The sequence below is a fragment of the Alligator mississippiensis genome, chromosome 2 (assembly GCF_030867095.1).
Source record: "Alligator mississippiensis isolate rAllMis1 chromosome 2, rAllMis1, whole genome shotgun sequence".
NCBI classification, from domain to species: domain Eukaryota; kingdom Metazoa; phylum Chordata; order Crocodylia; family Alligatoridae; genus Alligator; species Alligator mississippiensis.
Genome location: NC_081825.1, coordinates 131581191 through 131596636, shown reverse-complemented (window position 1 = coordinate 131596636; position 15446 = coordinate 131581191). Strand labels below are relative to the sequence as shown.

Sequence of the window (15446 nt, the reverse complement as noted above, 5' to 3'; positions counted from 1 at the left end):
AAATTAGTGGCACATCTCTGGAGAATGAGAAATAGAAAGCAACAACTATATTCTTGAGGTAGAATCCCGAAATAGCACCAGGATTCTGCTTAATACTTGAAGTGACAAGTGAATTTAATATTCATGAAAGTAACCATTCCAGAGAAGTTTTCAAGAGAAAGCCTATTGTTTAAGCATATTTGTGCATTGACATTTTTATATCGTCTATAATTTAGTTTGCAGAACTGCTAGTACATGTAAAGCTAATTTTGCCATGTGACTGTGAGTAGGCATCTTCTGACCTACAATACTTTATTATTCCATTACAGCATCTCTTCAGATATATGTATCAAATTTTGATGCAATACCACTTCTAGATGTATCTGGTCTCCGAAATCTATTAACATCACTTCAGACTAAAGACCAGATCTTATTGCACCTATTAGGCATGTAAGTGGAATGAGGCATCTAAGTGAAATTTTATTCCAACGTGTTTAAGTCCCTGAAAATCCATTAGTTCATCTACTTTTGTAATACAGTCATCTCATCCTTAAGACTGGTACAGAAGAGCAATGAGGAGGAGAAACCACCTACTTTATGTATTAAGTGTTTTCAGGGACTTGAGCAGGGAGGAGTAAGATCTCACCCACTTTTTGTAGTGTCACAGTGGTTTACATAGCACTACAAATATAATATCTGTTCATGGCTTTAATCAGCTAATAGTTGAAGGCCTATTGTGAAGGAACTTGTGACTCTAAACTCACTAACTGTGGTCTTCTCTCCAAGTAGCTGAAGGCATTCTTCAAAAGAAGATAAAGAAAGAATGGTTTTGACAGAACAATACAAATAATTATTTTTGTGCTGTTTTTCTTTTCTAACGAATGATTTCATAAGGACCATTATTCATTGTTTATATAAGATATTGGCATTTTACAAATTTCAGTTCTTAATATGACTAATAAATAGTTCAAGCTCATTCACTTTCAAGCATTTCATGTAAATCTAAGTCTCATTCCTCCTTGTTTTCTCCAAACAGGTTTTCTAAACAGGGAACTCTATTCCAAATCCCTTTGAATCTTGAAAATACATTCAGTTTTCTAGTTCTGCTCTAATACAGAGCTTCCTTTACATTTTTGGTACTAAATCAATACCAGGAAGTCCTGTTTGCCAGCTTGGATTCAGCAGAAATTCTGCAAGAGCATATTGTGGAACTTCAGCATCATTGTATATGACTCTGGCCCCTTGCTCCTAACCTAACTGTAATGAGGATTTGAATCCAAACACTCTCTATTTCATTTTGTACAAGTTCAAATCTCTCAAATGTTGCTTTGATTTTAAGGTCTGATTGAAACAAATACTTCAAATTTTAAAAAAAGTCAAGATTTTCAGGGCATTGAAGCAAAACCTGTAAACCCTCTAATTTCACAATACTTTAATGGACCCAATTGTGAGTAAACTTAGTTTCCTCGCATTATAGTTGAAAGATTTAGGGGTCTTGGTAAAATATGTGTAAATACAGTTCCATTTCTGACTTTCTAATAAGACACAAAACCAAAAATGGCATGTAGTTGCAGTGTAAACCTATCATAAAGCTCCACAGTGAGTAGACATAGAAAAATACTGTGCTGATTATCAGTTACCTATTTTTTTTTAGTACAAATAGGTCTCAAGCCAGGAGTAAGCCCAGAAATTGCTTTCAAAGAGTCAGATAGCACCAACATTTTCCATGTAGCCCCTTTAACATCAGTTCTCCAAAGAACTGCAATCTTCCTAAATAACTGATGTTTCAGTTTTAGAATTTTTAGCATGTCAGATACTGTATTTTACTATAAAAAAGACACTGGCCAATGTAAAAAAAAAAAATCAAAATGAATCTTTAAGGAGAAATATTATCAGCTAAATACACAGTGCAGAATTATGGAACAGTAACAGTGAAAGACAGCATGGAACTGAGTGAAAAGGAACAAAGTGGGAGCAGATATTTTGCCAACACTTCTATTGCCATAAAGGACCAGTAGTTGCTTAGTTTTGTTCACTTTAAAATCTGTACTCTACCAAAACTAGACGTGTTAGAAGACTAACACGCTCCTTATCGATAAACTATTCAGCCTTAATTCCATGTAATGGGATATTCAGATAAGTTTCGACATCTGTTTCCAGATTGAGTATGAACACAGAGCACCAGAGTGCCGTCTGGGTTTAAAAGAAGGTCGTCCATTCTCAGGGGTCACTGCCTGCCTGGATTTTTGTGCTCATGCTCACAGAGACTTGCACAATATGCAGAATGGAAGTACACTGGTAAGTCAGCAATACATATGGCCACCTTCATTTCAGCGGTAATTTTTTACAGAAGTGGAATTAAATATATTTATCTTAAGATTGCATATAATAAGGACTGCTAAGAGGAAAAAGCATTTAGCAGTAGCTGGATTTGGAACTTGCAAGCCCCTATGCTAGGACTGTCCAACTGGCAGCCCGTGAAGTATTAATGGGGAGTCCCTAGGCTCCTATCTTCCTGCTGCCTTCCATATCACTCCAGCTGCTATTACAGCTGGTGTCTCTTGGCTGCTCCTTCCTCCCTCAGTTTTTTCTTCCTGCTTCTACCTAAGGGGGCAGGCTGGCACAGCCCATGGGGCCGGGGAGCCTGTAGTGTGGTGCTGTGTAGTGCTGCAGGGAAGCTGATGGGGGCTGCCCACGTGCATGGTGTAGAGAGGGGTACTGCCTGCATACGCAGTGCAGTGGCTGCCCATGCAATCCAACAGTGCATGTGGGGAGTGCAGCCCCAGGAGCCTATGGCTAATACTAATGCAGCAGCTGGGGCCTGTAGCCTCCATGGCCTGCAACCCTCTCTGGTGCAGCCCACCCAGCTCACAGTTCCTAGCTGCTCAGAAGTTGGACAGCCCTGCCCTGCTCAGTTATTCATGAGACCTTCATGAAAGGTTTTATAAGAACTGGTCAGAAAACTTCATTTTGGCTAATGAAGGGAGGGTTTCGTGGGTTCTCTCTGCTGCAGACTGTCAGTCTAAATATAATTGAAAAGAAAAAAAAAGCTCTGCTTTTCTCTAATTTAAAGTGACTACACTGGCAACTGCCAGTAAACACAGTACTCACTATTATCCAAATAGAATATCCAGCTAATTTATATTGTCCAAATGTAACATTTGTATGAATGTTTACTTTATCGATAATAAAACGAACAGCAGTAGTCTGACTCATCTCCTTTCCATTGCACCCCCGCACCAAAGATTTGCTAATTAAGTCATATTCCTATAGCACTTGGTTTTTATTAGCCCTTCATATCTTCCCCCAATAAAAGATAATGCCAACACCTTTTATATTCTAGCTAAAGATAACAAGGTGGATGTATTGCTATGGCCAATGGTAATTTCCTTGAATCTTGACACTGTTTTAGCATCTCACAGAAGGAGGATTCGTTCCTGAACAAGATCCTACAATTTGCTATGCTGTTATACTCCTCTTAGAATGTTATGATTCTTTGGGAAAGGATATGGAATATCATGGAAATGATTTTTATTCTGCATTTCCACTGTGAAGTTGCCCTAAGAACTTTCTGCCAGCTGAAGGGTTCCAGGGATTCTAGCATTGCAGGTCCCTATCAGTGGATCTGTTGGTCATATGATTTAATTTACTTCTGGAAACACTTGGCTATCCAGCTTTCTTGGAAGAGAATGGAATGTGAGGAAAATACACGTTTTATACTTATATTGTATATTAACATTACCAAATACGGAAATAGGAAAAACAGAAGTTGCAGGCTTGAAGTTAAGAAGAAGTTTAAAGCTTACAACCAACTTGGCAAAAGAGAACTAAAAATCCATTTAAACATACATTGGATGCTCCCTTTGGCATTATATCTGTTACATTGCAAGTATTAGATCTTACCAGCCAGCACATGTCATTATACAGCTATCTGAGCAGATAGTATAAAGTGAAACATGAAGTACAGAGTTCATGTTCTCTTTCCTTACTTTGATGCTGCTTCTGATAGTTTTTCTGTCCTACCTTCCTGACAGGTATGTACACTAACTAGAGAAGACAATCGTGTAATTGGCCAAACTCCAGAAGATGAGCAGCTACATGTACTCCCATTATACAAAGTCTCTGATATAGATGAGTTTGGAAGCACTGAGGGCCAGGAGGAAAAAAAGAGGAATGGCAGCATCCAAGTCCTCAACTCCTTTCGGAGGAAAGTGAGGATGCTGGCAGAGCCTGTTAAGACATGCCGGCAAAAGAAGCTAGAAGCCAAGAAAGCAGCAGCAGAAAAGCTTTCCTCCTTGGAAAATGGCTCTAACAAAACTGAAAGAGACAAGTCTTCTGCTGCACGCCACAAACAAGCCAATTTGGAGGCTGCCAGTCAAGCAAAACAGCTAGCAGGTAAATGAAATATATCTTATATTAGTATACCAATTATTAATATTTGTCATCGTCCATAGAAATGAAAAGTATTTATAAAATAAACCTTGAAAAAATCTGGAAGTCTCAATACATGGAGCATTTTCATGGGAAAAACAAACATGGTTATTGAATTTAAAATAATTACTGTCTATTTTAGTGTATTAGAGAGCCAAGTTATGGTGCCTGAATCACAAAGAAACTATTTGTAAATTCAGAGAGAATTGGAGCTGATTCAAAAAATCTAGCTTTCATCCTGCAGAAAATTTTAAGGTTTTAGAAAATGGTTTGCCCAAATTGGGACAAAGAGTATTTAAACAAAGGCTTGAAATTTTTCATAAGTCTAAAAAGATTACCTTCAAATGAACTAACTAAGGGTTGTTTGGGAGCGGGGGGGTTGGGGAAAGGTTTGGCTTTTATCAATTTCAGCCTCCCAGGCAAGCAGCCATTATGTCATGAAAAACAGATTTTTTTCCACAAAAAAAATTAAAAAATTATCTTACCCCCTCCCAAAAAATAAGCATGTTCTGTGTGAAAATGCCTAACCAGCTATAGTAGCCACCTTTCACATCTCCAGTGATTGTCAGTTAAATTAATAGTAGTTAAAGCATTTTTGATTCAGTGTAATTGGTAATTAATATTAGACATCCATTGTTACCCAAGAAGCATCTGAGATATTATATTTTGCATTCTAAGACTACAGAAGTGTGACATATCAGACAGCATTGCATGAAGATAAATACTGAGAAGGTTTTGGTAGTTGTTGATGGGGTTTTGTTTGTTTTGTTTTGAATAAGAACCATAGTATTATAGGATCATAGGAGAGCAGGGCCAGAAGGAACCTCAGTCCAGCTCCCTATTCAAGGCAGGATTATCCCTGACTAGACGGTCTCAGCCAAGTGTCTGTCCCTGTTGAAATCTTCCAGGGATGGAGATTGCACAATTTCTCTAGGTAGCCTGTTCCAATGCTTAAGCACCCTTGTAGTCAGAAAGTTCCTTCTAATCTCCAACCTTTATTTTCCTTTGATGCAGTTTAACACCATTGCTCCTACTACTGCCCACTACAGCCACAAAGAAAAAGCCCATCTCCATCCTCTCTATAATCACCCTTCAGTTGTTTGAAGATTTTTATCAAATCCCACCGTAGCTTTCTCTTCTTCAGACTAAATAACCCTGCCTCCTTCAGCCTTTCCTCATATCTTGCCTCCCAACCCCTTAATCATTGTTGCTCTCTGGTGGACTCTTTCCAGTCTGTCCACATCCTTCTTGAAGTGTGGGGTCCAAAACTAGACACAGTACTCCAGGCAAGGCCTCACCAGTGCTGACTAGAGTAGAAGAATCACTTCCCGTGATTTGCAAGTGACACTCCTGTTAATACAACCCAGTGTTGGCCTTTTGGGTTTTGTTTTTTTTTTGCAATAATAGCATAATGTTGACTAATTTTTAGCTTATAGTCCACTGTAACTCGCAGGTCTCTCACCCTGTGGTACTGCAGCCTAGCCAGTCATTCCCCAGTCTGTGTTTGTGCATGTGACTTTTCTGTCCCACTTGTAGGGCTTTGTACTTGTCCCCGTTAAATTTCATCTGATTGATTACAGACCATTTTCCTGGTCTATCCAGGTCATTCTGGATCCTAGCCCTAGTGTCTGCCACACAACCCAACTTGGCGTCATCTGCTAATTTGCTAAACATGCACTTAATCCCATCATCTGTGTCATTAATGAAGTACCAGACCCGGGACATACTCCTGGGGAACCCCACTTGATACCTCCTCCCAAATAGATGTTGAGGTATTTAATGACTACTTTTGAGCACAGTGATCCAACCAGTTATATATCCATGTTACCATACTTTCATCTAGCCTTATTTCCTTAGTTTATGCAGTCATTATTTCCAGCCTGGTCTACATTGGTTATGACCACAAACTGCCACCATTCAGTAGATTTTTGGACCTACTTTAATTAAGTTTTTTGGTCCCATCACCATTGCTAAAACAACACCACAAAGAACCATCAGCAAAAACAGACTTAATTGATTCTTGCTGGCAGCCTCAGGGAAGCCAAAAATTAAATAGTTATTTGTCACTCTCCTGTTTTTAAGTTATTCTGTTTTCCTGTTGTAAGGCACCCTGAGCCTTTGTTGGGAAGGGCAGCATATAAATCAAATAAATAAAATAAATATTGGTTCTGAGAGTGCACAGCTAGCTTGATGTAAACCGCTATCACCCTGGAGCAGCCTGCACATCACACATTGCCCATTACTGCCCAAGTTAGAAGAGATGGAAGGCTGAAGATTTTTTGGAGAAGCCCCAAATTTCAGAGGAACCCAGTCCAGTAAAGCTTTAGAACATCTTTGCATTATTACCTAAATTTGCTGCTTTGGGACCAAGAATAGATATGACTTCTCTATAGTCAGAAATGTCTAAAAGTCCAATTATGTAGATCTTGCATTAGCAGCTCAAAGCTGTATATAAAGGAAATCATTAACTCCATTTTACTGTTAGGAACACTGAGGCAGAAAGCAGTAAAGTGACATGCCAACGATCATCCAGTATAGGGCTATCCAGAAGGCCACAGCTGAGACAGTGCAGGACTTTAGCTACTAGTCATTCTGCCTTATTCCTTTTACTGTAATTGTACTAGTCTTAATCATTCCTGAATTCTTATTTCAAGCAATAGCTTTTTTTCTCTATACGTTTACATAGGCAGGATTACACTTATAGACAAGTTTTCAGACAGGTCTGCCCACATGGATATGCATGGACCTTTGACCATTACTGAAAAAGCAGTTGTCCAATCCACATAGCTTTCTATTTGGATGCAGTTTTGGGGTTCATTTTGGAAAATGCTTATGCAAATTTAACTCTTCCCCTGAACAGATTCCATTATGACTGCTCAGTGTTTACTTCAAGAGCCTATGTCAAATGATTTGTTTAAAAATAAAATGCTTTTATTTTTCCCTTTCTTTTTATGTCTGCAGATCTTTTACGTCTTTCAGGACCAGCCATGCAACAGCAGCAGCAGCATCTACAGCATACTCTCTCTAACAACCCCCAGTCAAATCCTATTAACTCCTACTCGGGTTCAGGTCCGGCAAATCTTTATATGAGGCTGCCTAACCCAGCTAATGCTTATCCAAGTTCAACATATACATCAGATCCCTACGGAGGGTCCAACCCCATGAACGTTTATACAACCTCATCACAGCCTGCAGGGTCTTATTTGAATTCTTCCAACCCCATGAACCCTTATTCAGGATCACTAAATCAAAATAACCAATATCCATCTTACCAATGCAATGGAAACATGCCTGTGGACAACTGCCCCTCTTACTTGGGTTCCTATCAACCACAACCTCAGCACATGGACTTGTATAGGTATCAGAGCCAAGACCCTCTATCTAAACTAAGTCTACCACCTATTCATACACTATACCAGCATAGGTTTGGGAATAACCAGAATTTTGGTCCCAAATACTTGAATTATGGAAACCAAAATATGCAGGTAGACTCTTTCAATAATTGTGCCATTAGACCAAATGTGCATCATGTAGGGTCTTTCTCCCCTTATCCCACCCATGAGGCTGATAGCCATTTTATGGATGTTGCCTCAAAATTAAAATCTAATCTCAGTAATCCAAGCATGGATTATGCTTCCATGAATAAAAATGGTGAACATCAATTACAGCCACCTTCACATTTAGCACATGACTACCATTCTGCTTCACATATGTTTAATGGTCCTCCTAATTCACTGCATCTCCAAAATAAGGATAGTGAAATGACTTCACACACAGCTAATGGCATGTCTAACATGCTTCCAGGACAAAATCATGATAGGACTACTCCCCAAGGTGGTTTAGATAAAACTGATGTGATGATTCCAGAAAAAGCAGAGGACCCTGATGACATCTGGTCAGATAATGAGCAGAGTTTTCTGGACCCGGATATTGGAGGAGTGGCAGTTGCTCCATCTCATGGTTCAATTCTCATTGAATGCGCAAAACGTGAGCTTCATGCAACAACCCCCTTGAAAAATCCCAACAGGAACCATCCTACTAGGATATCACTTGTCTTCTACCAGCATAAGAGCATGAATGAGCCAAAACATGGTCTGGCTCTGTGGGAGGCAAAGATGGCCGAGAAGGCAAGAGAAAAAGAAGAGGAGTGTGAGAAATATGGTCCAGACTACGTGCCTCAGAAATCTTATGGCAAAAAAGCAAAGCGGGAGCCTACTGAATCACATGAACCCTCCGAACCAACATACGTGCGTTTTATCCAGTCTCTCGCACAAAGGACTATGTCAGTCACCACAAACTCCACAGTAACTACATCTCCATATGCCTTTACACGGGTTACAGGGCCTTACAACAGATATATATAACTTCACACCTATGTTGGTTACCTCATTTTAAAAAACAGCTTGTCAGTAGGGTAGTTCTTGTTTAGGTTGGGGGGTGGGGGGGAAGAGGGAAAGAAGCAGTATTTTTGTTAAAGTTGTCAGTGGAAGAACCTCAGCACACCAGCAAAAAGAGGTAATCTTACCACCGCACTTATTTTCCACTGACTTTTAAGTGGTCGCAGATGGCAAGAGGGAAATAAGACCAAAGCATCCTATGCAAAAAAAAAAAAAGTGTTTCACAATTTACATTCGAAAACACTGGCTTCATTATTGGAAGGGATAATCAGCTAACCTAATTTTTCCTTACATTTTTGCACATCTGTGACCACTTTTAATAATAATAAAGTTTGCATAATCATGGAACAGGAGCAAAAAAAAATAAAATACTGTAGTATTACAACAGCAGGAATCTTAAAATACCATCTGGTGCTGAATCTATGATGTACTGAAATACTGGAATTATGGCTTTTTAACATGCAGTTTTTACTGTAATCTTAATAGTCTCTTGATTTTATTTAACAAAGTAGATACATATTGAACATAATGAATAGACAGCAAAACACTGAATTTGTTTGGATATTCTAAAACATGGTGCTATCTATGAGAATGGTGTCTTTATTTTAACAGTTGAACAGTTAATGCCTTTATAATAGTTAAAATGTCAATGGTGTACTGAAATGTTCTTCAACAATAGGGTGGACCTTTTCATTCATGTACGTATCAGATTTACCTGTTGTTAAAACAAGCTTACTTTTTAACATACGGGAATTGTAAAGACCTCTGGATTTTGCTCATCCAGTCAAGTCCTTGGTAAAGGACAATAAAGTATAAAGAGATATTTTTTTTTAACTAGTGTTTCAAAAGCACTTTGTCTACCTAAGCTTGGCAACTTGAACAATGCTAAGGTACTGAGACATTAAAAAAAAGAGTTTACTTTGATTTTAAAATGCAAAGAGATTTTTAAAAAAGAAAATAAAGCTTTTAAATACTTTTGGTTTCAGCCATACATCTGCTGGTGAGCTACATATCCATTTTTAATACAGTCAGTTACAGTAGAAATGGGGCTTACTGGCGACAAGGGAATAATTTAGTACACAAAACACGTTTTTCTGGTGCTCATCTCACACAGCTATACTGTAAACTGTTTTCTACAATTATTATGACAAGTTCATTGCTCAAATGTGTACAGTTTTAAGACGAGAATTTTATATTAACCACAGGTAATAATTAGCAGCATGTGACAGAATCTACAACTAGTTAGCTTAGGCTTCTGCTGTTTTTAAAGATCTGTATGTTCTTCAAATATTGAATGGCAGATTGCTTTTGTATTGGTAATTATGTACATTGTGGCGTATGTCATTTCTCGGTGTAAGTGTCCTCTTTTCCAGGAAGACTGAGCAGGCTGATGCCTACGCAGATGAATGAAACAGGGTTAGTTCTGTGTGATTCCGTTGATTAAATAGAAAAACAATAGGCAGCTGGCTTGCTGTGGTGGTTTTAAATGATTAATTTGTATAAGAAAAAGTAAAAATTGTATAGTAAATTAAATTGTAAACAAAACTTTTTTAATGCAATGCTTTAGTATTTTAGTACTGTAAAAATATTAAATATATATATATATATATATATATATATATATATATATATATATATATAAAAACATATATATATTTGGGTTTGGAGCTGAATTCACATCATGGTGCTACTCAGCCTGCTACAAATATATCATAATGTGAGCTAAAAATACATTAAAAAGTTTGAGTGATGTTCCTACTTGTCATATACCTCAACACTAGTTTGGCAATAGGATATTGAACTGAGAGTGAAAGTTTATAATATTGTATACCATCTTTTTTCCCCCCAATAGCCTTTGAAAAAAAAAACTTTTTTTCTCAGTACTTGATATTTTAGCAAGTATAACTTGAACTTCAACTTTTTTTTGTTCTAAAAATTCAGGGATATTTCAGCTCATGTTCTCCTTATGCCAACATGTCACCTGTGTGTATGTAAAGCTGTTGTAGGTTAATAAATATATTATTCTTGGGGTTTTTATGTTTTTTCAGGGATTTAACTCTTCTCTTATGAATCCCTCCTCTAATTTTACTTGTATATGTATTGGTGTAACTAAAACTAATTTTGTAAATTTGTTAGCTCTTTTTATTGTAATGAAAGTGTTTAAAAGTTTTAGAATGTTTTGCCTGTTTCAAACAAACAAAAAAAAGAAAGTAGAATGCACTGAGCTGAAAGGGAAAATTGTAAGGCAGGGGTTTGGCAAGTGACCATTTGCTAGAGTTTCTCAAGTCACTCTCTAAACAAGGCTTCTCAGATTATGTAATTAATAAAATGAAAAAGGTACAGTCTGTATGAGGGCTTCCCTAAACATGTAAACCTCCATCACTTAGACATATGTTGTGCAATATACTGTAAGACATTAAGTTTGAGCTAAAGAAATTTTGTTTAGCAGAATTAAAACATAATTCTATTAAATCAAAGGAGGCCTTTTGGTTTTATTGGTTAAATATTTATTATGGCAATTTCAGAAATTCTTAGTCTGTGACTTTACCCACTGTAAAGACAAACATTCTTTAAAAAAATGTTTATAGTTACCTTATATATTAGGTTAATTAAATAATTTTAAAATGTAATCCTCTAATTTTTTGAGTCATACATGCATCATGCCATCCATAGTAGATGTTTGGTTAATATACCATACACTGTCATTTGCCAAACTGCTGGCAAACAATAGCAGGAAGATAAGTTGGCAATTCAGTTATGTATTGTAAATATCTGAACTGTAATTTTGGTGTACAGACCCTGCCTCAGTTTGAGTGAATGAAAAAAGCAGACCTAAAATTGCTTGTATAGGATTATCAGGTTGACTATAGCCATACTTGAAGATGCTTCTGAGTGGTGTCAACTTTACTTGAATGAATTTTTCATCTTGATTGACGCACAGTGGTGTAAAGTTCACTTCTAAAGCTAGTGGTTAACTTGTGTAGGAAACTTTAGCAGTTTGACACTAAGGTAATGAACTTCTGTGTGCATTTTCTATGCTTATGTTCTACCTTTTTTTTTTTACTTTAGTTTCATTCATTTTCATGAAATGTTTGGTATGTCTATAAAATCTGAGGATGGTTATAAATACTGTAAGTATTGTAATGTAATGCAGGTTATTTGAAAGCTGTTTATTATTATATCATTCCTGATAATGCTGAGATGTGGGTGTTTTTAATAAAATTTATATTTATTTAATGCACTCTAAGTCTGTCTTGCAGAAACTTGTCTTTCATGATACATATTTATAGCCTTCATACAACTAATACAGCATACAGTGGTAGTCTCCTTGAGACAGGCAAAAGTAAAACTAGAGATCAGGGGTAATAAAAAACAGAAAACATTAAAAGGCTGGAGGAGTATCTAACATGAAGGAATTGAGAGTTAAATATATATTGCTACATTAGAGGGCTACATGGGAAGCAGGACTGTGAGTATGTACTTAAAGTTTCTAACCACCAAAGGAAAAGAAGGATTACTTAAAGTGTAGCTTGAAAAGGGTGATATAAAAACCATGCTACAAGTCAGTACAAGAAACATCAGCTCAGGCAATACAGGTGAAATTTAATGGATTTCCACTGCACTGTGACAGCATCTGGTAATAGAACCAGTAATCCTCAACTAGGCCCCTTTGGGTGCTATGCAAAAACAACACCATGAGGTATGCAAACACCTACACATATTTTACAAGGTAAACCCTGAGATTTCAAGTAGGAATTGTAGCATCTTAGAAAATTAGTTTGGGAAGGAACCTCTGGAGATCTAATCCAACACTCTGCTAGAAGCAAAATCATCCCTATTCAAAGACCCTATACAAATCCATTGTCCAACCTAATAGTAAAACTAGACTGTGAACCCTGACATAAGCACAAGACAACACCATAACCTGCCACCAGCAAAGCAGGAGGATTACAGCACCCGTATGTCCTTCTGTGATGGTTAAAATACACTCAAGATCCAAGGAAGAAGGCCATGCCCCTCTCTACAGAGGAAGACAAAAACCTTCATAGTCTACATCAATATGGCCATGGTGTAAAATTCCTTCTGACCCTGAGTGGAAGGGCAAGACCCTCTAGCCAGGAAGCTCCAGGAGAATTGCCATACCTCAGCCAAAAGTCTCAGCCTCAGGTGCAGCCAACCCCCAATGCTTGTGAGGAGGGCAGCCTCCCCACCCCTCTCAGTATACACAGAAGCAGGAGTGGAATACATTTCTTCCAAGCCCCCCATGGCAACCAGCAAAGTCCAGAAGCCTGGGAAATAGCCGTGGGAGAGAATAAGCATAGCTACTCCTAGATCATCCCTGAGCAATGCCTGTCCAAATTTCCACGTAATTTAATGAAGCAGAAGCAAGCCCATCATTGGCTTCAAAGGAGTGTATAAGAGTATATAACTTAACAAACACAACTGTTAAAACTGGAAGGGGATGGACATTCATTAGATCACCCCTTGTGCCATCATATACATTTGCCAGTTGAGCTCAGAATACTCCCAAAACAAGAGGGTCTAGGTTAAAAAAAGCCCTCACAAAAGGTAGGATTCAAATTATCTTGGTATGCATCTAATCCTAGGCAGAGCAGGACTTATCTTTTGAGCACCTGCCCTAAGAGGGAAATCTATGGTGTCCTGGTTAGGTGTCTAGCATCCCTATAGAATCAACGGAGAAACTTTAGAAACAGGAGCAATTCAGGTGTATGAGTTTAGGTCCTCTATGCAGAGAACAAGGAGGGGGATGCACCTCCAAAAGGCGATTCAGGAAACCCAGAGGCACTTCAAGGTGGCGGATGGGAAACACTAAGGGTTCCAGGTATCCGTTATGCATCTCAGTTCCTTTCAGATTCATAATACCTAGTCACATTTTGAGATTGTGACCCACAGGATTTCTGAAAAGCAAATTAAAATGGGGTGATGCCTGTTTATTACCCAATAGCCTAGTGATTTGAGCATTCACCCAGGATGTGGCAGACCTGATGTGTAGGTTTCTCTCTCACAATGGGGTTATGAGCCAAGCACTCACTTAGGACAATGCTTTAACCACCAGACTATTGAATATTGAATAAGCTGGGCAAGGGCACCCTCAACCCCTTCTTTTGACCCTGGGCTACTAGACAGACAGGAATACAAGAGTCATAAAGCCAAAAGGACAACAAACAAGAGGGAGAGTGACCATGTGCCCTAATGGTTAAGGCATTCCCCAGGGCAGGGGCATCTTGAGTTCTAATGTAAAATTAATAAACCATGCTAGGAAACAGGGACCAGAAACCAGAACTCCCATTTCTTAGGAGTACCCTAACCTCTAGGCCAGGGGTCGGCAACCCCTGGCACGCATACCGAGCATGTCACGTGAGGCCATTTTCCTCAGCATGCATTGGGGCTGGGGAGGCAGCAGCTGTTTGCAGCCTCCTGGCTGCAGCCAGCCCCGGCTCTAGGCAGCTGCTGCCAGCCAGGAGCCCAGGCTGCTCCCAGAAGGCAGCTGGGACAGTGTGAGCCCTGCTGCAAGCAAGATAGCCATGGCTATCAGCAGCTACCCAGAACCTGGGCCAGCTGCAAACATCTGCTGCCTCTCCACCCCAGCCCCAGCTGCCTCCCAGCCCCAGACCTGGCCCTAGGCTCTGGGGAGGCAGCACATACTGGCAATGCTCCCTGCTGTGCTGCTCTTGCCACTTCTGCAAAGCAGCATTGGAACCCAGTGTGGCAGGGCACAGCAGGGGCTTAGAAAGCTGCCTGCTCTGAGCTCCCCACTGCCCTGCCACACACATTCAGTGGTAGTATGCATCTTTTATGAGCAGTGGTTAGAGCATGCAGGAAGTGGAAAACCTGGGCTGTAGGACCTTTTTAGCCTAAGGGGATTCAAACCCTTATCTTCCCACTTCTCAGGAGAGTGCCATACCCATCAAATTATAGCCAAAGATGGAGGGGAGCCTCCCACCAACCACCCCTTCTTCCAGTGCACAGAAAAGAATGTGTTACATCAAGGAGAGAGAACAAGACAAGGCCCAAGTCTATAAACTAGTGGTTAGGGCACTCAGCAGACTCAGAAAGAAGCCCTGGTTTCTGCTGCCTGCTACCCAGACTGTTTATGCATGTTATATTAAATAGCTATTGAATAAAGCTAGTAATAACCTTTAAAAGCTTGCTGAATTATTTGGAATAGTACATGTAGATACCAACAGAGGATTCTAGGCTCTGGACAAAGACACCTGCCCTTACCCCAGATTCAGGTGCATAATTTCTCTGGAGAGGGGCAAACTGCAGATGTGCTCCTATGGTAAAAGTTCATATTGACCAGCTGCTTGTTCAGTAAGTGGGTCTGTAGGATTGCCCATTTGGGCTTTTAGTCCCATTAGACTGCAGCCTCACTCTTGGAGACACCCAAGTCCTTTACTGGATCTTAGTTAACCACATCAGTGCATACCCTTGCAATTGTAGACACCTGCCAAAGGCTAACATTTACAATCCAGTCCTTTAAACAAGGAAAGCTCTCCTTTTACTTTCAAAGTTTCCCAAAGGAGGACAGAGACCCAAAAGAGTACCTTTAGCAGGGTAGTACAGTACAATATTTTTCTTTCAATGGTTAAAAAATGTTGCTGTTATAATGCAACC

At 39.1% G+C, this 15446-nt stretch overlaps 1 protein-coding gene across 4 annotated transcripts in view; it reads left to right on the top strand.

The window, feature by feature from the left end:
• TET2 (tet methylcytosine dioxygenase 2) overlaps positions 1-12048 on the top strand; it is a 91431-nt gene extending 79383 nt beyond the window's left edge. For 3 of the 4 annotated variants that reach the window (XM_059722149.1, XM_059722147.1, XM_059722146.1), the window contains 3 exons: positions 2140-2277; positions 4014-4374; positions 7372-12048. In XM_059722149.1, coding sequence (XP_059578132.1) covers positions 2140-2277; positions 4014-4374; positions 7372-8774 — 1902 coding nt within the window. In that variant the 3' untranslated portion in view covers positions 8775-12048. The remainder of the gene's footprint in view (positions 1-2139; positions 2278-4013; positions 4375-7371) is intronic. The other variant, XM_059722148.1, reaches the window with a different exon arrangement.
• The last annotated feature ends 3398 nt before the right edge of the window (positions 12049-15446 follow it).